Consider the following 12,277-nt stretch of genomic DNA (forward strand, 5'->3'; position numbering starts at 1 on the left):
AAGACATCCACAAACAGGACGAGAAGACACGCACATGGACCCATGGGGACATTCGAGCTAAATCTACATGTGCTGGGGAGTGTAGATAATGTCTAGATTCTAGAAGCCTACCCACCCAGGCCGGGGCATCACCTATTGATACCTGAACTTCTAGTGTGGATTAGTTTGGTCCTCTTTCTCCCTTCTCTCTCTTGCTTAGAGTGTCTAGCTGTAGTACATTCCTATCATAGATTCGTCCTTACATCTTTCGCTATCAATATTGGCGAAATTGACTACAGTGATGACACTATATCTAACAAAGTCAGCTATGCCGATACAAGTCCGATACGCATTGCCGTACCGGTCTTGTATCGGGGTTAAGTCTCCTGAGAGGCCTCTGACAGCGAGAACTCGTCCCCAAGTGCTCTCATGGCTCAATATCAGCAGTGAAACAAGCAAAATGACTTAAGTAAGGATACTGAGTCTGCACAATATCAATTCCAGCCCAGTGAACCTGGAAAGCAAACTCGAAGGAGCACTGAATCCATACCGGTGTTGATCCAGTGTCGTGACATGGAGATACAATAAGTCCAGCCTCCCAGGTGATTGAACATGTCAGCACCCACAACCAGACGCAATCGTTCCCTGGCCTCATGTGAACCTTGTCGAGAGAGAAAAACCCGATGTGATCATGGCAAACCAGTTTGCGCCTCCTGCCAGCGTCGCGGGCTCGGCTCTCGATGCTATTACCATCCCTCACCTTTGACTAAAAATCGGAGTGCACAACGACTGACCATGCCTACACCACCCCGATCACATCTTGCTACGCCATCATCAAGGAAGAAGAGCGCAAAAAGCTGCCAGTCCCATCCTAGACGGTCTGCGGCTGGACCGCCCAAATTTCACACATGGCCTTTCATGTCGACCGTCTCTGACACGCTGCCACAGACACCCACACCGGGCTCGCATGGCATCAAAGCTTATGAGGCCCACCTAGCAACCATGAAGGAGATCGTGTCTCAATTGAGATACCTCCCAATCATTGAAAAGTGTCTCCATCAATACTACTCTTCTAAGCATAACGCACTTGTGCCGAAGCCGGTCGTTCTGCCACTCTTGGAAACGCTCCGTACAGACCTGGTATCTTCGGGCCATATTCTTAGAGAAGAGGGAGAGAGAGTCGATTTGGGCAATACCTGCGAGATATCAGAAACTGTGCTGCTGTCTTCCTCTACAGAAGTCGTCATCACCCCATCCTTAGACCTGCATGGTTTCGTCTCCTTGTTCTGTGGCCCGAATCTTCGAGTCGAGACTATCGGTCTTTTGTATACCATGGTTGCTCGTGCCTCGGCGTGTTTTGTTGACCGCGACGAGGATAAGGATGACGCATTTTTTCAGGACATGGTTTGGTATAGTACGTTGACCTTACGACTAGCTCGTGACCTTGCACCGCAGTCAACGGACGTCATCATATGGTTGGCGAATGAGAATGCGCATCTCAGATCATTCCTTGAAGGGGATGCTAGTGAGTTACATCATGCAAGTTGTGATTGCGGGATACTGATTGGTTTTAGGCCTCGGTGTGTGGCGTTTAGTGGGCGATCTCACGACAGATTTATTGGCTCTGGGGTTGAACAGAGAAGCGACATATTCCCCGGAGAGAACCCCCTTTTTTCTTGCAGAATGCCGGAGGAGATGCTTTGTGACTGAATATTATCTCGAGAAAATGTTCGGCCTGGTGTTCAATCTACCTCCTCGCATTACCTCTCGATACGTTGACGTCAAGCTCCCCCTTGATCTGTCAGATGACGAACTTTTTGCGCAAACCCCCAAGGAGCTAGAGGAAGCAAAAAGTCGGCTCACGGAAGATGGCTGGAACACGGATGGGAAATTCAGGGCAGCAACCTGGGCTCGACTACGATATATTTTGAGCCAGTTTCGGGAAGGAATTGTGGAATATCATTTTCAAGCATCACCAACAGCTGACCCGGCCCAGCTCAGGTATGAATCATTTATTGGAGAGATGCCGAATGGTCACTGACAACCAAGTAGAGAGCTGTCTTTTCGATGCCGTCAGACCTGGGATGACCTGCTTCCCCACCTGAGGTATACCCAGGATTGTTGGGAATCCGACATGCTTCCAATGGATTGTTACATGCATGCGAAGGTTCATCTGGCCTACCTCCAAATCCATTTCCAGATATACCACCTCCTTGGAGAAGATAGCTCGTCTCCGCTTCCCGAACTGCTTGACGTGTCTGCAAACATATTGGAGACAGTTGTGCAAATGGGAAAATCTCGCAGAAAGGGTGCCTTTATCTTCAATGATCTGCCTGAAATCGTACGTACTCCCCTATCTTACCGTTCTATTACCTTTATGACATAGCTGACACGGTGAAGCTTCTGTCCTGCGGCTTGCCCTCTGCCGCCGTCCTTTCGACTGCACTAAAGAATATGACACAAGATCCTTCGAAAGTCCTCCCGCCTGGTATAAAGACGTCGGCCGTGATTCGTAACCTGTCCGTACTGGCATCGCAACTCGAAAGTGTGTCTAGCTCTCGGGAAAGAAATCAAGCGTTCTGCTTGCAGGCCGCAAAAGCCATCACGACGAAGTTGGACAAGATCTTGGACAAGTTTGCGGCATCAAAGGTTGAGGCAGCTCCCGATGTCGCAACAAGCACTGCCGTGAGCCCGATGTCAATTCCGACCCCTAGTATTGACAGTTCCCTCGCTGGCGGAGCTGGGGCGATTGGCGCTATCAATCTGGACGATTACGAGAATTTCGATCTAATGTCTTGGGCAATCGATTTCGACCTGGGAAACACGGCCAGCAACTGGGCTGTGATGTAAAATCAAAATTATTGAAGATAAGATACTAGTGGATCAAAGATATATAGAACCAACCAAACTGTAGATGTTGCAGTATACAGTCCTGCTCGCCATTTGACCCGCTTGTAAAATTGCAACAGTAGACCAACTAGATTAAATTTTCAGTCTGGATTCCCTCGCTCAAGACGCACATGCGCGCATCAATATCAATTAAACTAGACAGGCAAATAGTATATAGTTCACTAACCAGTGACCAGACAAGCCTCAGTCTCAAGTAGAGACCACCCACCAACCAACCTAACCACTTCGGGCTTAAACCCTGCGTGTTATCACAGCTTCATCGTACACCTTCCATGCAACCATTTCCCCTCTTCCCTGCCCACAATCAACCCTACTGCGTGCCTACCCATTGACGAAACAAACAGAGCAAGCAGACTGCCATAAAAAAAAACCCCCAACACCCACCTCGACACCTATCACGGCAAATCGGTAATGCCCGCCGACACCACCACCCAACAATGGCGGAGTCCAACCCGCCCAGACGCTCCTCCGCAGTCCGCCGCAACGGAACACTCCAATCCTGCGAGCCCTGCCGCAAGGCGAAACTCCGCTGCGACCACGCAAAGCCCGTCTGCGGAAGATGTCTAGTGAAGAATATGGCTGCGCGCTGCTTCTACCATCCTGCGCCGATGACGAAGAGGGGCGTTTCTGCTTCTGCGAGGGCTAGCCCTGTCGCTGAGGAGTCGGGGCGGCAGCGGCGGCGGCGAAGGTATGTTTTTTTTTTTTGACAATACTGTCAAGTTTAGCACCCTTCTTGATCGTAGGGTCGATAATCAAACGGGACTGACTGTGTGCTAGGCTCGACAGTCCTGTGCCGCTAGTGACCTCGGAGGATGTCTCGCTCAACGTCACGCCCTTAGACTCCCCGGAGCCGTTCCTGGGGTATATGGGGTCGACTAGCTACTCTGCTGTTCTACAGGAGCATAGAGATGACCTCCCGTTTGAGCTGAATAAGATCTTTTCAACAGATACACCTACTCGATCATCCGACGCCGTGCAATCGACCAACCCAGCGCGTCTCCAGTGCGGCCTAGATCTACTAAAGCTCCTCTACAGCCTCCCCATTTGCGAAGCTTTCATCCGCAAGTTCTACGCCTGGTCGCTCGTCGCTATCGTCCCTTTGATCTTACTGGAAGCTATTATGGAGTCGTTGAGAGTAATATTCGACAATCTAGATACAGCGAGCGATGTCGAAACGCAGCTCCGAGCTGTCGCGCATCGCATATTCGAGAGATCGTCCCGGCCTTTGACTAGTAATGGCTCTATGAGTGTCAGAGAGTACTGCGATAGTTTCACCGGCGATAATCTCCGCTGGGAGGCGTTGGGGATTATCTTCGCGACGGCGGGGATCGCATCCATGGTCACTCCCGATAGTGATCCCGAGTTTGTGGACGCGGCTGCCGACGGCCGATCCAAGGACCGGATTCGAGCCCAGATCGTGGAAGCAAGTAATGTTTGCCTGGAGCTGTGCGATCACCCAGCGGCCGTCAACGAACTGCTGGTCTTTTACCGATACAACGACGTTATGCTGAAGACTCAGCAATACGGCGATACCAGTACACCCTAGTGCCATATCTAACACCTTCGAAAACCGCATCGCTAACGACCAATCCAGGTTTCCAAGCCTGGCGCCGCCTAAGCGACCTCGCGTCGACAGTCTACGCCGCCGGCCTCCACCAAGAAAGTATACGAGCGAACGACTGTCCGCCCTTCCTGCAGGAATGGCGCCGGATCTGCTTCGCCGCGTCGTTCTACGCCGACAAGTGCGTCTCCACATTCACCGGGCGTCCGCCGTGTATCAATTATCGATACTGCACGTTGACGCCTCCGCTGGACGTGACAGAGGATGAGCTCGTAGCGGGGGGCGACACTTTCACCCAGGCGGTTTCGCAGTTGGATATGGCGGGGTGGCATCCCCGTAAGGAGTATACCCGGGCGGGAATGATCCGTCTGCGATTCCTGGTTGCCGTGTTTCGGGAGAAGGCGCTTGAGATTGCCCTCGGGACATGCGAGCACTGGGATCTGGTGCATAAGGCGAAGTAGGCCGTCTCCTGTCCAAGGAATTATGACCCGAAAACCGCAAGCTAACCGCGGTGGAAACCAACAGCGAAATCATCGACAAAGCGCGCGCAACGTGGGAAGCATGCCCCGGTCGATTGCGCTACGATGCGCGCGCGATGCACGATACTGAGCCGTACGTCGAATCCTTCACACTGCTCCACATCTATCTAGACCACCTGCACACGATCTTCCTTCTGCAGCGGTCGGTGGTCAAACAGACGAATTCCGGCCACGACGCACTGTTCGGTACGTCGCGACATGTCTTGTCGATCATCACGCGCATCAGCGCCGATAGGGATCCCGTGATGGATATGACGCGGCATTATGCTTGGATAGTATGTCAAGCCCTTTTCCTTCCTCGCGAATATCAAGGCACTACCCACTGACCGCACGACAGACACTCTACTACGGCCTCCCCAGCGCCAGCGTCCTAATGCTCGAACTCCTACACCAAACCCGCGACGTCGGACCGCGGACGGCCGTGCTTCCCCGCGCCGAAGTCATCCGCAATCTCAGCATCTTCGTGTCGAGTCTCTCGTGGGTGGCGCGGCCGGGGCAAGGGAATTACCACACGTGCAAGGAGGTCGAGAAGAAGCTGTCGCATATCCTGGACCAGATTCTGGACCCGCAGCCGATCCAGGGGGAGGTGTTTGACGATGCGACGTCCGGGTTGTACAATTTTCTGGACTGGTATAATCCTAGTGGGTGGGATTTTGGTTGGGAAAATCCGGCGTCGGTGGATGGGTTTTTATCGCTGGATGGGGGGTTGGTTGGGGGTAAGGCGTTATGATTGTTGATTGTTGATTGTTGATTGTTGATTGTTGATTGATTGATTGATAGATATCGCTAAGGGGTATCGCGTTCAAAATCATGATTCATCAGAGGTCGGTCGTGGACTTCTTCAGGAGACTGACAGACACTGTGCGCAATGAGAGACACAAAGTGCATCGGGCAAGGGAGGGAGCAGAGAAAAGCAGTACCAAGAGGGAAAAAAGGAGTATTGCGATCCATGTTGATACATCGGCAAAGCACCAAACGCCGGAGATGAGCTAAGAAGAGGATAATGCAAGGAACAATAAGAGAGCAACAGGCGAAAAAAAAAAATCCAGACATCATTCATCAATCATACCATCCATACAAAGTCGGTCGTCGGGTGGGTCTCTTGGATATAATATGCGCGATAGCAGAGCGGGCAATTGAAGTGATCCTGCAGATACCACTGCTCCAGGCATTCCTTGTGGAAGACGTGCAGGCATTTGAGTTCTCGGATCTCCTGGGATCGTAGGACGGACTCGAGACAGACAACACTAAAAGATAGCAAAGTCAGCACATATACTTAAGCTTCCAACTAACGGCCCCGAAAAAAGGTTAAAAATAAATGAAAAGATCAGGAAAGATCTCTAGATAATAACGCACCAGACAATATGCCCATCCGCGCCCTCAGAGGGCAAAAGCGGACCCTTGGCCCTCGACCACCATTCTTCGAGGGTCCGGGCAGGCGATACGGCGTCCAGTTTGCGCAGCTTATCGTTCGAGTCGCTTTTACTGTTCTTGAACAATGACCGGCGTTGACGGCGGTTGACAAACATGGTCAAACTAGGAGGGAGGAACCATGTTAATTGGAGGAGCCATGCTTCATGCGACAAAACGGGGGCAAGACAGGGGGCGGATGAATTGCACGGCGGAATTTGCCAGGAATGAGCAGGTCCCTGCACAGCCCAGGGTGCTTGTGACGAGCCGACCGTGGAATTCACCCCTTGAGTGGTCGACAAGAGCGAGAAAGAAGGGGAAAAAAAAGGTTATAATGGAGAAGGGGAAAGGGAGAGCCCTTACAGTAAACACATAATGATCAACGAGACGACTCCTAGTCCAACACCGAGGACAATGGCCACACGAGTGCTGCTGGTGTTTAAATGTTTTTCATCCGATGGCAACCCCATGTTCCTCCCGGGGGAGGAAGGATGTGCGGGGCCCACAACTGGCCGCCGGGCGGTGGGTTGGGTGGAGATGGAGCAGAAAAAAAAAAGGTAAAGCGAGATTAGGTCCCTCCTTTAGTTCACGTAAGAAACCATGGAAAGCAGGTCGGTTATTAATAGTCTGTGGCTCAGTGGACCAGCTCAACACCCTTGAATTTGATGGTTAGTCAGATGTTGGGAGATGAGATGGACGAGAATCTTTATATTGGATCAGGCCGTCCGTTTGTTTGTCTCATTCCAGTACGAAGAGAGGGGCCGGGGCGTTTTGGTCCCCTTGCTGCGGCACTGCTAATCACTGCTGATGTGTGGCGGTTGTTGCTGTTGTTGCTGATGATCGTCGTTGGTGGTTGCTCCTCAGCGGGGTTTACTGTCCAGTGTCCACCACGGGGACCTTGTGAAGGGTTCACTATTGATCAGACCATTCTGGCTAGAGGTGATCATCTGTCTAGCAATGTTGAAACAGTGGGGAATCTGTCAAAGTGGGAGAGAAGACAGAACTTTGAATCTCCTGGGAGAGAGGGAGAGAATAAAGAGGTAAGCTGAAGCGAGAGGTTGGAGCAGCTTCAAATATCTGGGGGAAACTAACTTCCTTGGCGCATGGGCAGATCCTCATGGGTCTCGTGATGCTGGATTTAGTATCCCGAGAATGACGGAGTACCTTCTTCCCCAGTACATAGGTACCTAGTGTACTGTTAGTAGGCTGTGATCGACTAAGCTTCCCGCTGTCCAACGGCGAGTGATGCCCTAATCTCTCGTCATATTGCCATCCCATGCATGCCCAGTCATGCCATGTCATGCTCTCATGCTGGATCGGCGGGGATCAACACGCTTTCGATCATCAGACCATAACATCATTTTAATTCCAATATTACTGGAAGGGGAGATACACATGCACTGAGACATCGAAATAATCCTTCATCTATCTGTACCGTGTTCTCGTAAGATTCTACTCCTAAAACTCTAGTCATGAATGACCCGACCGACAGACCGACCGACCCAAACCACTTACACCCGATTGTCTTCGTCGAACCTGCCCATCCTGATGCCCCTCTCTCCGGCGTGTTCCCGTTCCTCGGCCGTTGGCTTGGCTGTGACGTCTTCCGGTAGTGTGCCTAGCGCCCGTCCGCCGAAGAGAATGTCAATCTCCTCCAATGACTTTTGTTTAGTCTCTTGGAAGAAAAAGTAGATCACTGGAAGGCTGACGAAGATATCTAGGCGGCGAATGTCAGAAAAAAAAAAGAGAGCCAATATAAAAAATAAAATAAAAAAACAAAAAGAATGCTCTTTTTGAGACAGAGACGGAACTTACTAAATGCAGCAAAGACAAAATAAAACTTCCACTTGATCTTGTCGAGTGCGATCGGCGAGACCTGATTCCACAGCGTGCTCACAGCCCAGTTTCCAACGCCGGTAGCGAAAGCGTTCCCGCGACCTCGGATTTGCATGGGCATAACCTCCGCCATATAGACCCTGGACGGAGAACGAGTCAGTACGTACGGTTACTCTTGAAAAAAAAAAAAAGCCAAGAAGACCCACCAGCTGCACGGTCCAAACGACAGTGAAAATATCACAGTCACGCAAAAGATGAAGAACACCCCGCCAATGCTATACCCGCGGTGAGTGCCATCTTCGTTCTGGGAATTCAAGGCCGCTTCGCAGATCAGCGCCAGGGAGATGCCGATTGCGCCGAATATCATGGGCTTGCGACGCCCGACGCGATCGAGGATGAAGAGAATGAAGATTAGGTTTGTTACTGGGCCCACACAGTTGTAGATCCCCGCCACGAGCGTAGTCCGGCTGCCAGTGATACCTAGCGAGTTGTACATGATGGTTTGGTAGTAGTTGATCACGTTGACGCCGGTCATCTGGGTGAAGACTTGGACAGCGACTCCATGACTATATATTCGCAATTACAAGCGTGGTTAGACTCGTATTGACAGGGAGAAGGGACGAGGGCAGACGTACAGCAAACGGGTTCGCCACTGGGGTACCTTGAACATAATGAGCCACCCCGGCTTCGTAACGGAGTTCTCGGCATCAATCGTTGTTCTAATCTCCGTGTACTCAGTCTGAATCCAATCGTCGTTGGTGCCGTCATAGTGCAGCCTTCGAAGAGTTTTCATCGCCTCGTCGTAATGCCCTGTCTCAATCATATACCGCGGGGTTTCGGGCAAGAAGAACATGCCCACCGCCAGTAGCAGTGCTGGAACGGCCTGGAACGCCAGTGGAAAGCGCCATTGGAATTCGCTCGTGACTGGGGCATGGAGTGATCCGTATCCGACCCATCTGTTCGCTAGTCAGCTTGGACGGATCCCTGGACAGATCACAGTATAGAAGGAAGACTTACGTGCTAACAATGAAACCAACACCAATCATCTGCTGTGACAATCCAATGATAAATCCACGGGAGCGCGGGTGAGCGCACTCGGCCTGGTAAACCGGAACTGACATGGACAAGAGACCGACAGCCCACCCTGCTAAGATGCGGCCGACGAGAATCATCGCCAAATTCTGCGCAGCGGCCTGCAGGATGGCGCCAACAAGACAGATTAGGGCACCCATTTGGATGGTGAATTTACGCCCGTACCGGTCCATCGTCAGCCCTCCCTGAAGGGCGCCAATGGCCGCTGTATTCCATACATGTCAGCGGTGGAATGGTCTAGAAGGGGGACAGCAAAACACAACATACCTCCTCCGGAAAAGGTGCTGTTGATGGCACCGATGATGTTCGATGTCTTGGTGGTATTGAAGAAATTGAGAAAGTTCTTCGAGTCGATCACATCGGTCATGACACCGCTGTCATATCCGAACAAGAACGACCCGGTGGCCGCGAATACGGCCAACGAGACTGTGAAAGACCTGCCCATCCTGACTGGTATGGAAGTAAGGTTGTCTGGTAGATCAGTAAATCATCCAATGTGTTTTCACGGCAGACACGGCTCGGGAGGAATCAGACCGGCAGAGGGAGAATCATGGGTGTCACAAACGTATTAAGACATCAGGGGGGGGGGGCAGGATGCCTTAACCCCCCTATATACCATATAGGGACAGACGAGGATGTGCCACGACCCCTCCAAATCTCTTTTCGCCCTTTGGGACTAGAACAGAGCCATTACTGACACCCCAGTCGAGGCGAAGCGAGCCGTCCAACTGATTGGAAGACAAAAATGGCCCGGTGAAAACGGGCGACGGGGCCAACGGAGAGTACGGTAGAAATCTGGTGAAAATCCGGGGTTGAGTGGCCGACCCGCCGCTAAAAGTCATCGATGTTGTTCTTTGGTTCTTCTTAGTCCCGCCTAGCGATGGCAGATACCCTAGTTGGGTTTCTGCCACTATACCCGAATGCCGCGATCCTATTCATCGAGCCGGACACTCCAAGGCTGCGCCATAGTAGTGCGGTATTGGTGGAATTCTACAGGGGTCAAAGCGATTTCTCCGTTAGCCGATGCCCTTGCTCCCAGCGACCAACCGGGTTTTTCTTTTGCATTTATCCACGGCCTTCTTCGAGTCTTCCAAGGCCTTACTAGTCCGGTCCAACGGGCCCGGCCACCGAATGGAATCCTGCCACCCTTGCAAGGGCACCGATCCTAATGTACTGTGTTAACCCCAAGTCTCACTCCATCAGCTCATGATAGACAACATTTGTACCTAGGAAGGGGGGCGAATGAAGATCAACGGAGGAAGCAATTTGCCACGGGGGGGTATAAAGAACATATTCGCATGTGAAAGGCCAATGATGTCTAGATCAATTTCCTGAGAGTGTGATAGTCATACGTTGTTTGCTTAGGGCTGGCTACCTTGAATGATACCCCTTAAAATTGAGCGATATACTGCATCTCTTGACAGGCGCTAGTCCACTTTCTGGCAAGACGCGGGGTTTAGTACCACGCCGATAGGATTCGACCACCATGGACCAATTGACGGGACAGAACCAGAAAAAGGCCTAGACAGTTTGAGTACTTGAGCAGCAGCGATAGTAGGAGTTAATGTCCCGGGACATCCGCCCGTGGGATTCTGTGGAGTATAGAGACGCACCCTCGCTATGGAATAACATATCGAGCAAGTCTAGACGTGGCGACAGTGGACAAAGTGTCGAGCTGCTGCAAAAGTACCTGAGATCATCCTCAAACTAGACAAGTAGTAGACACTACCAAGTACCAGCTAAGTCAGTACATAATAGGTAGGCAAGGTGGGTAACGACGCAAGCGAGATGCCCTTGGTTGAAGTTGGGTTTCTCCAAATTCATCCTGGGGTTCGGCCATGTCCCGTAGTACTGTAGGGCTGTAGTTTGCGCCGAGTTAGCTTATACGATGGTGAGAAGCGATCTGATAACTACTGCTCAGCCACAGGGTCACTCGATGGCCTGGCAAGAGTAATCTCAACTGTCTTGAGTCCGGCATCCGGATGGTCTGTGGACAGGCTAAGCCCTAGCGTGCCAGAGTTACGAGAGTCCACTTCATCATCGTCTGCGGAGTATAGAAGGAGCAATGCATTCTAATTCGCCGCGACTCCGGCCCCGGGCCAACCTTTAGCAGTTCTTGTTTGTCAACGCTCTTCCAGACTTTGAAACACATGACGACGCGTGTTCGTCGATATCAAGGTGGGGAGGAAATGGCCAAAGTTCTATGAGAGCAGGCCTTTCGTTGGAATGGCGACAGCGTGCCCAAGTATCATTAGTACTCAGGCTGCAAAGCTGCCGTAAACCCTCTCCTTCGGAGCACTAATAAGCAGCCATGTAAGTCCAGGTGTTATCAAGATAGGATGTGCGAATCCAATGTCCGAAGACAGTAACTGATCTCTTGGGTCCTTTTTCTGCCGTATATTCTGGACTAGGGCCTCCAAGTGTTCACATTTAGTGCCAGAAAGGGTATCCTTAAGTCTTCTCGAGCGCAGTAGTTAGTTTGTTGCGGTAGCCCTGATATAAGACCGCCTCCAAGCTGACCGTTCCAGTCTCTATCAGCCTGGCCATTATGCCATGAACTGCCAATGGCATCCGCTGCAGCGATGACCAGCACGATTTGGTAGAGCTGACATATTGCCCACATTGCAGGTCACGTGGTGAAAATGACCAGCATCCAAATGCTGGCGCGGCATTCCATGATCGGCGTCACGTTCGATATAATTCCTGTTTCTTCCAGGTAAGTACTCACGGGGTTCTCCACTTGATCCTCAACACCTAGGGTATAAAAAACAGGATACCGTATCAATGACTTAGTGACACATTCATTGCAGAGGCATACTATATGCTCGAGATCATAACGAGACCGTGGGATAGTTCCAACACTAGTAAGCTCTTTCGATATCACAGGTTCCCTCGAATGCATGTCAATAGTGAGCCAGTTTCTGTCATCTGGATTGCAATTTATGCAACC

General features: G+C 51.3%; 4 protein-coding genes across 4 annotated transcripts; 2 read left to right on the top strand and 2 right to left on the bottom strand.

The window, feature by feature from the left end:
* The first annotated feature begins 408 nt into the window (after positions 1 to 408).
* P168DRAFT_262612 (uncharacterized protein) lies at positions 409 to 2,883 on the top strand. The gene is made up of 4 exons (XM_024834751.1): positions 409 to 1,504; positions 1,554 to 1,980; positions 2,032 to 2,320; positions 2,380 to 2,883. Exons 1-4 carry the CDS (start codon positions 592 to 594, stop codon positions 2,827 to 2,829), a joined length of 2,079 nt encoding a protein of 692 aa, XP_024696895.1. The 5' UTR covers positions 409 to 591; the 3' UTR covers positions 2,830 to 2,883.
* On the top strand, positions 2,864 to 5,719 carry P168DRAFT_262615 (putative C6 transcription factor; the record flags this gene model as incomplete). Its single annotated transcript, XM_024834752.1, has 5 exons — positions 2,864 to 3,577; positions 3,667 to 4,424; positions 4,484 to 4,907; positions 4,976 to 5,264; positions 5,327 to 5,719. Exons 1-5 carry the CDS (start codon positions 3,327 to 3,329, stop codon positions 5,717 to 5,719), a joined length of 2,115 nt encoding a protein of 704 aa, XP_024696896.1. The 5' UTR covers positions 2,864 to 3,326.
* A 333-nt stretch (positions 5,720 to 6,052) lies between these two features.
* On the bottom strand, positions 6,053 to 6,518 carry P168DRAFT_314412 (putative RING finger domain protein; the record flags this gene model as incomplete). Its single annotated transcript, XM_024839772.1, has 2 exons — positions 6,053 to 6,236; positions 6,346 to 6,518. The coding sequence occupies 2 exons, from the start codon at positions 6,516 to 6,518 to the stop codon at positions 6,053 to 6,055; spliced, it is 357 nt and encodes a 118-aa protein (XP_024696897.1).
* A 1,392-nt stretch (positions 6,519 to 7,910) lies between these two features.
* P168DRAFT_229554 (sugar porter family MFS transporter) lies at positions 7,911 to 9,772 on the bottom strand (the record flags this gene model as incomplete). Its single annotated transcript, XM_024833191.1, has 6 exons — positions 7,911 to 8,116; positions 8,215 to 8,375; positions 8,442 to 8,801; positions 8,871 to 9,191; positions 9,253 to 9,532; positions 9,595 to 9,772. 6 exons carry the CDS (start codon positions 9,770 to 9,772, stop codon positions 7,911 to 7,913), a joined length of 1,506 nt encoding a protein of 501 aa, XP_024696898.1.
* Positions 9,773 to 12,277: the final 2,505 nt, after the last annotated feature.

The sequence above is a fragment of the Aspergillus campestris genome (genome assembly GCF_002847485.1).
Source record: "Aspergillus campestris IBT 28561 chromosome Unknown P168scaffold_1, whole genome shotgun sequence".
NCBI lineage: Eukaryota > Fungi > Ascomycota > Eurotiomycetes > Eurotiales > Aspergillaceae > Aspergillus > Aspergillus campestris.

Bases quoted from the DNA above. Each gene is read 5' to 3' on its own strand.
- P168DRAFT_262612 (XM_024834751.1), top strand. From the start codon at position 592: ATGTCAGCACCCACAACCAGACGCAATCGTTCCCTGGCCTCATGTGAA. The intron at 1,981-2,031 runs GTATGAATCATT...ACAACCAAGTAG, and splicing joins GCTGACCCGGCCCAGCTCAG to AGAGCTGTCTTTTCGATGCC. The intron at 2,321-2,379 runs GTACGTACTCCC...GACACGGTGAAG, and splicing joins TCAATGATCTGCCTGAAATC to CTTCTGTCCTGCGGCTTGCC.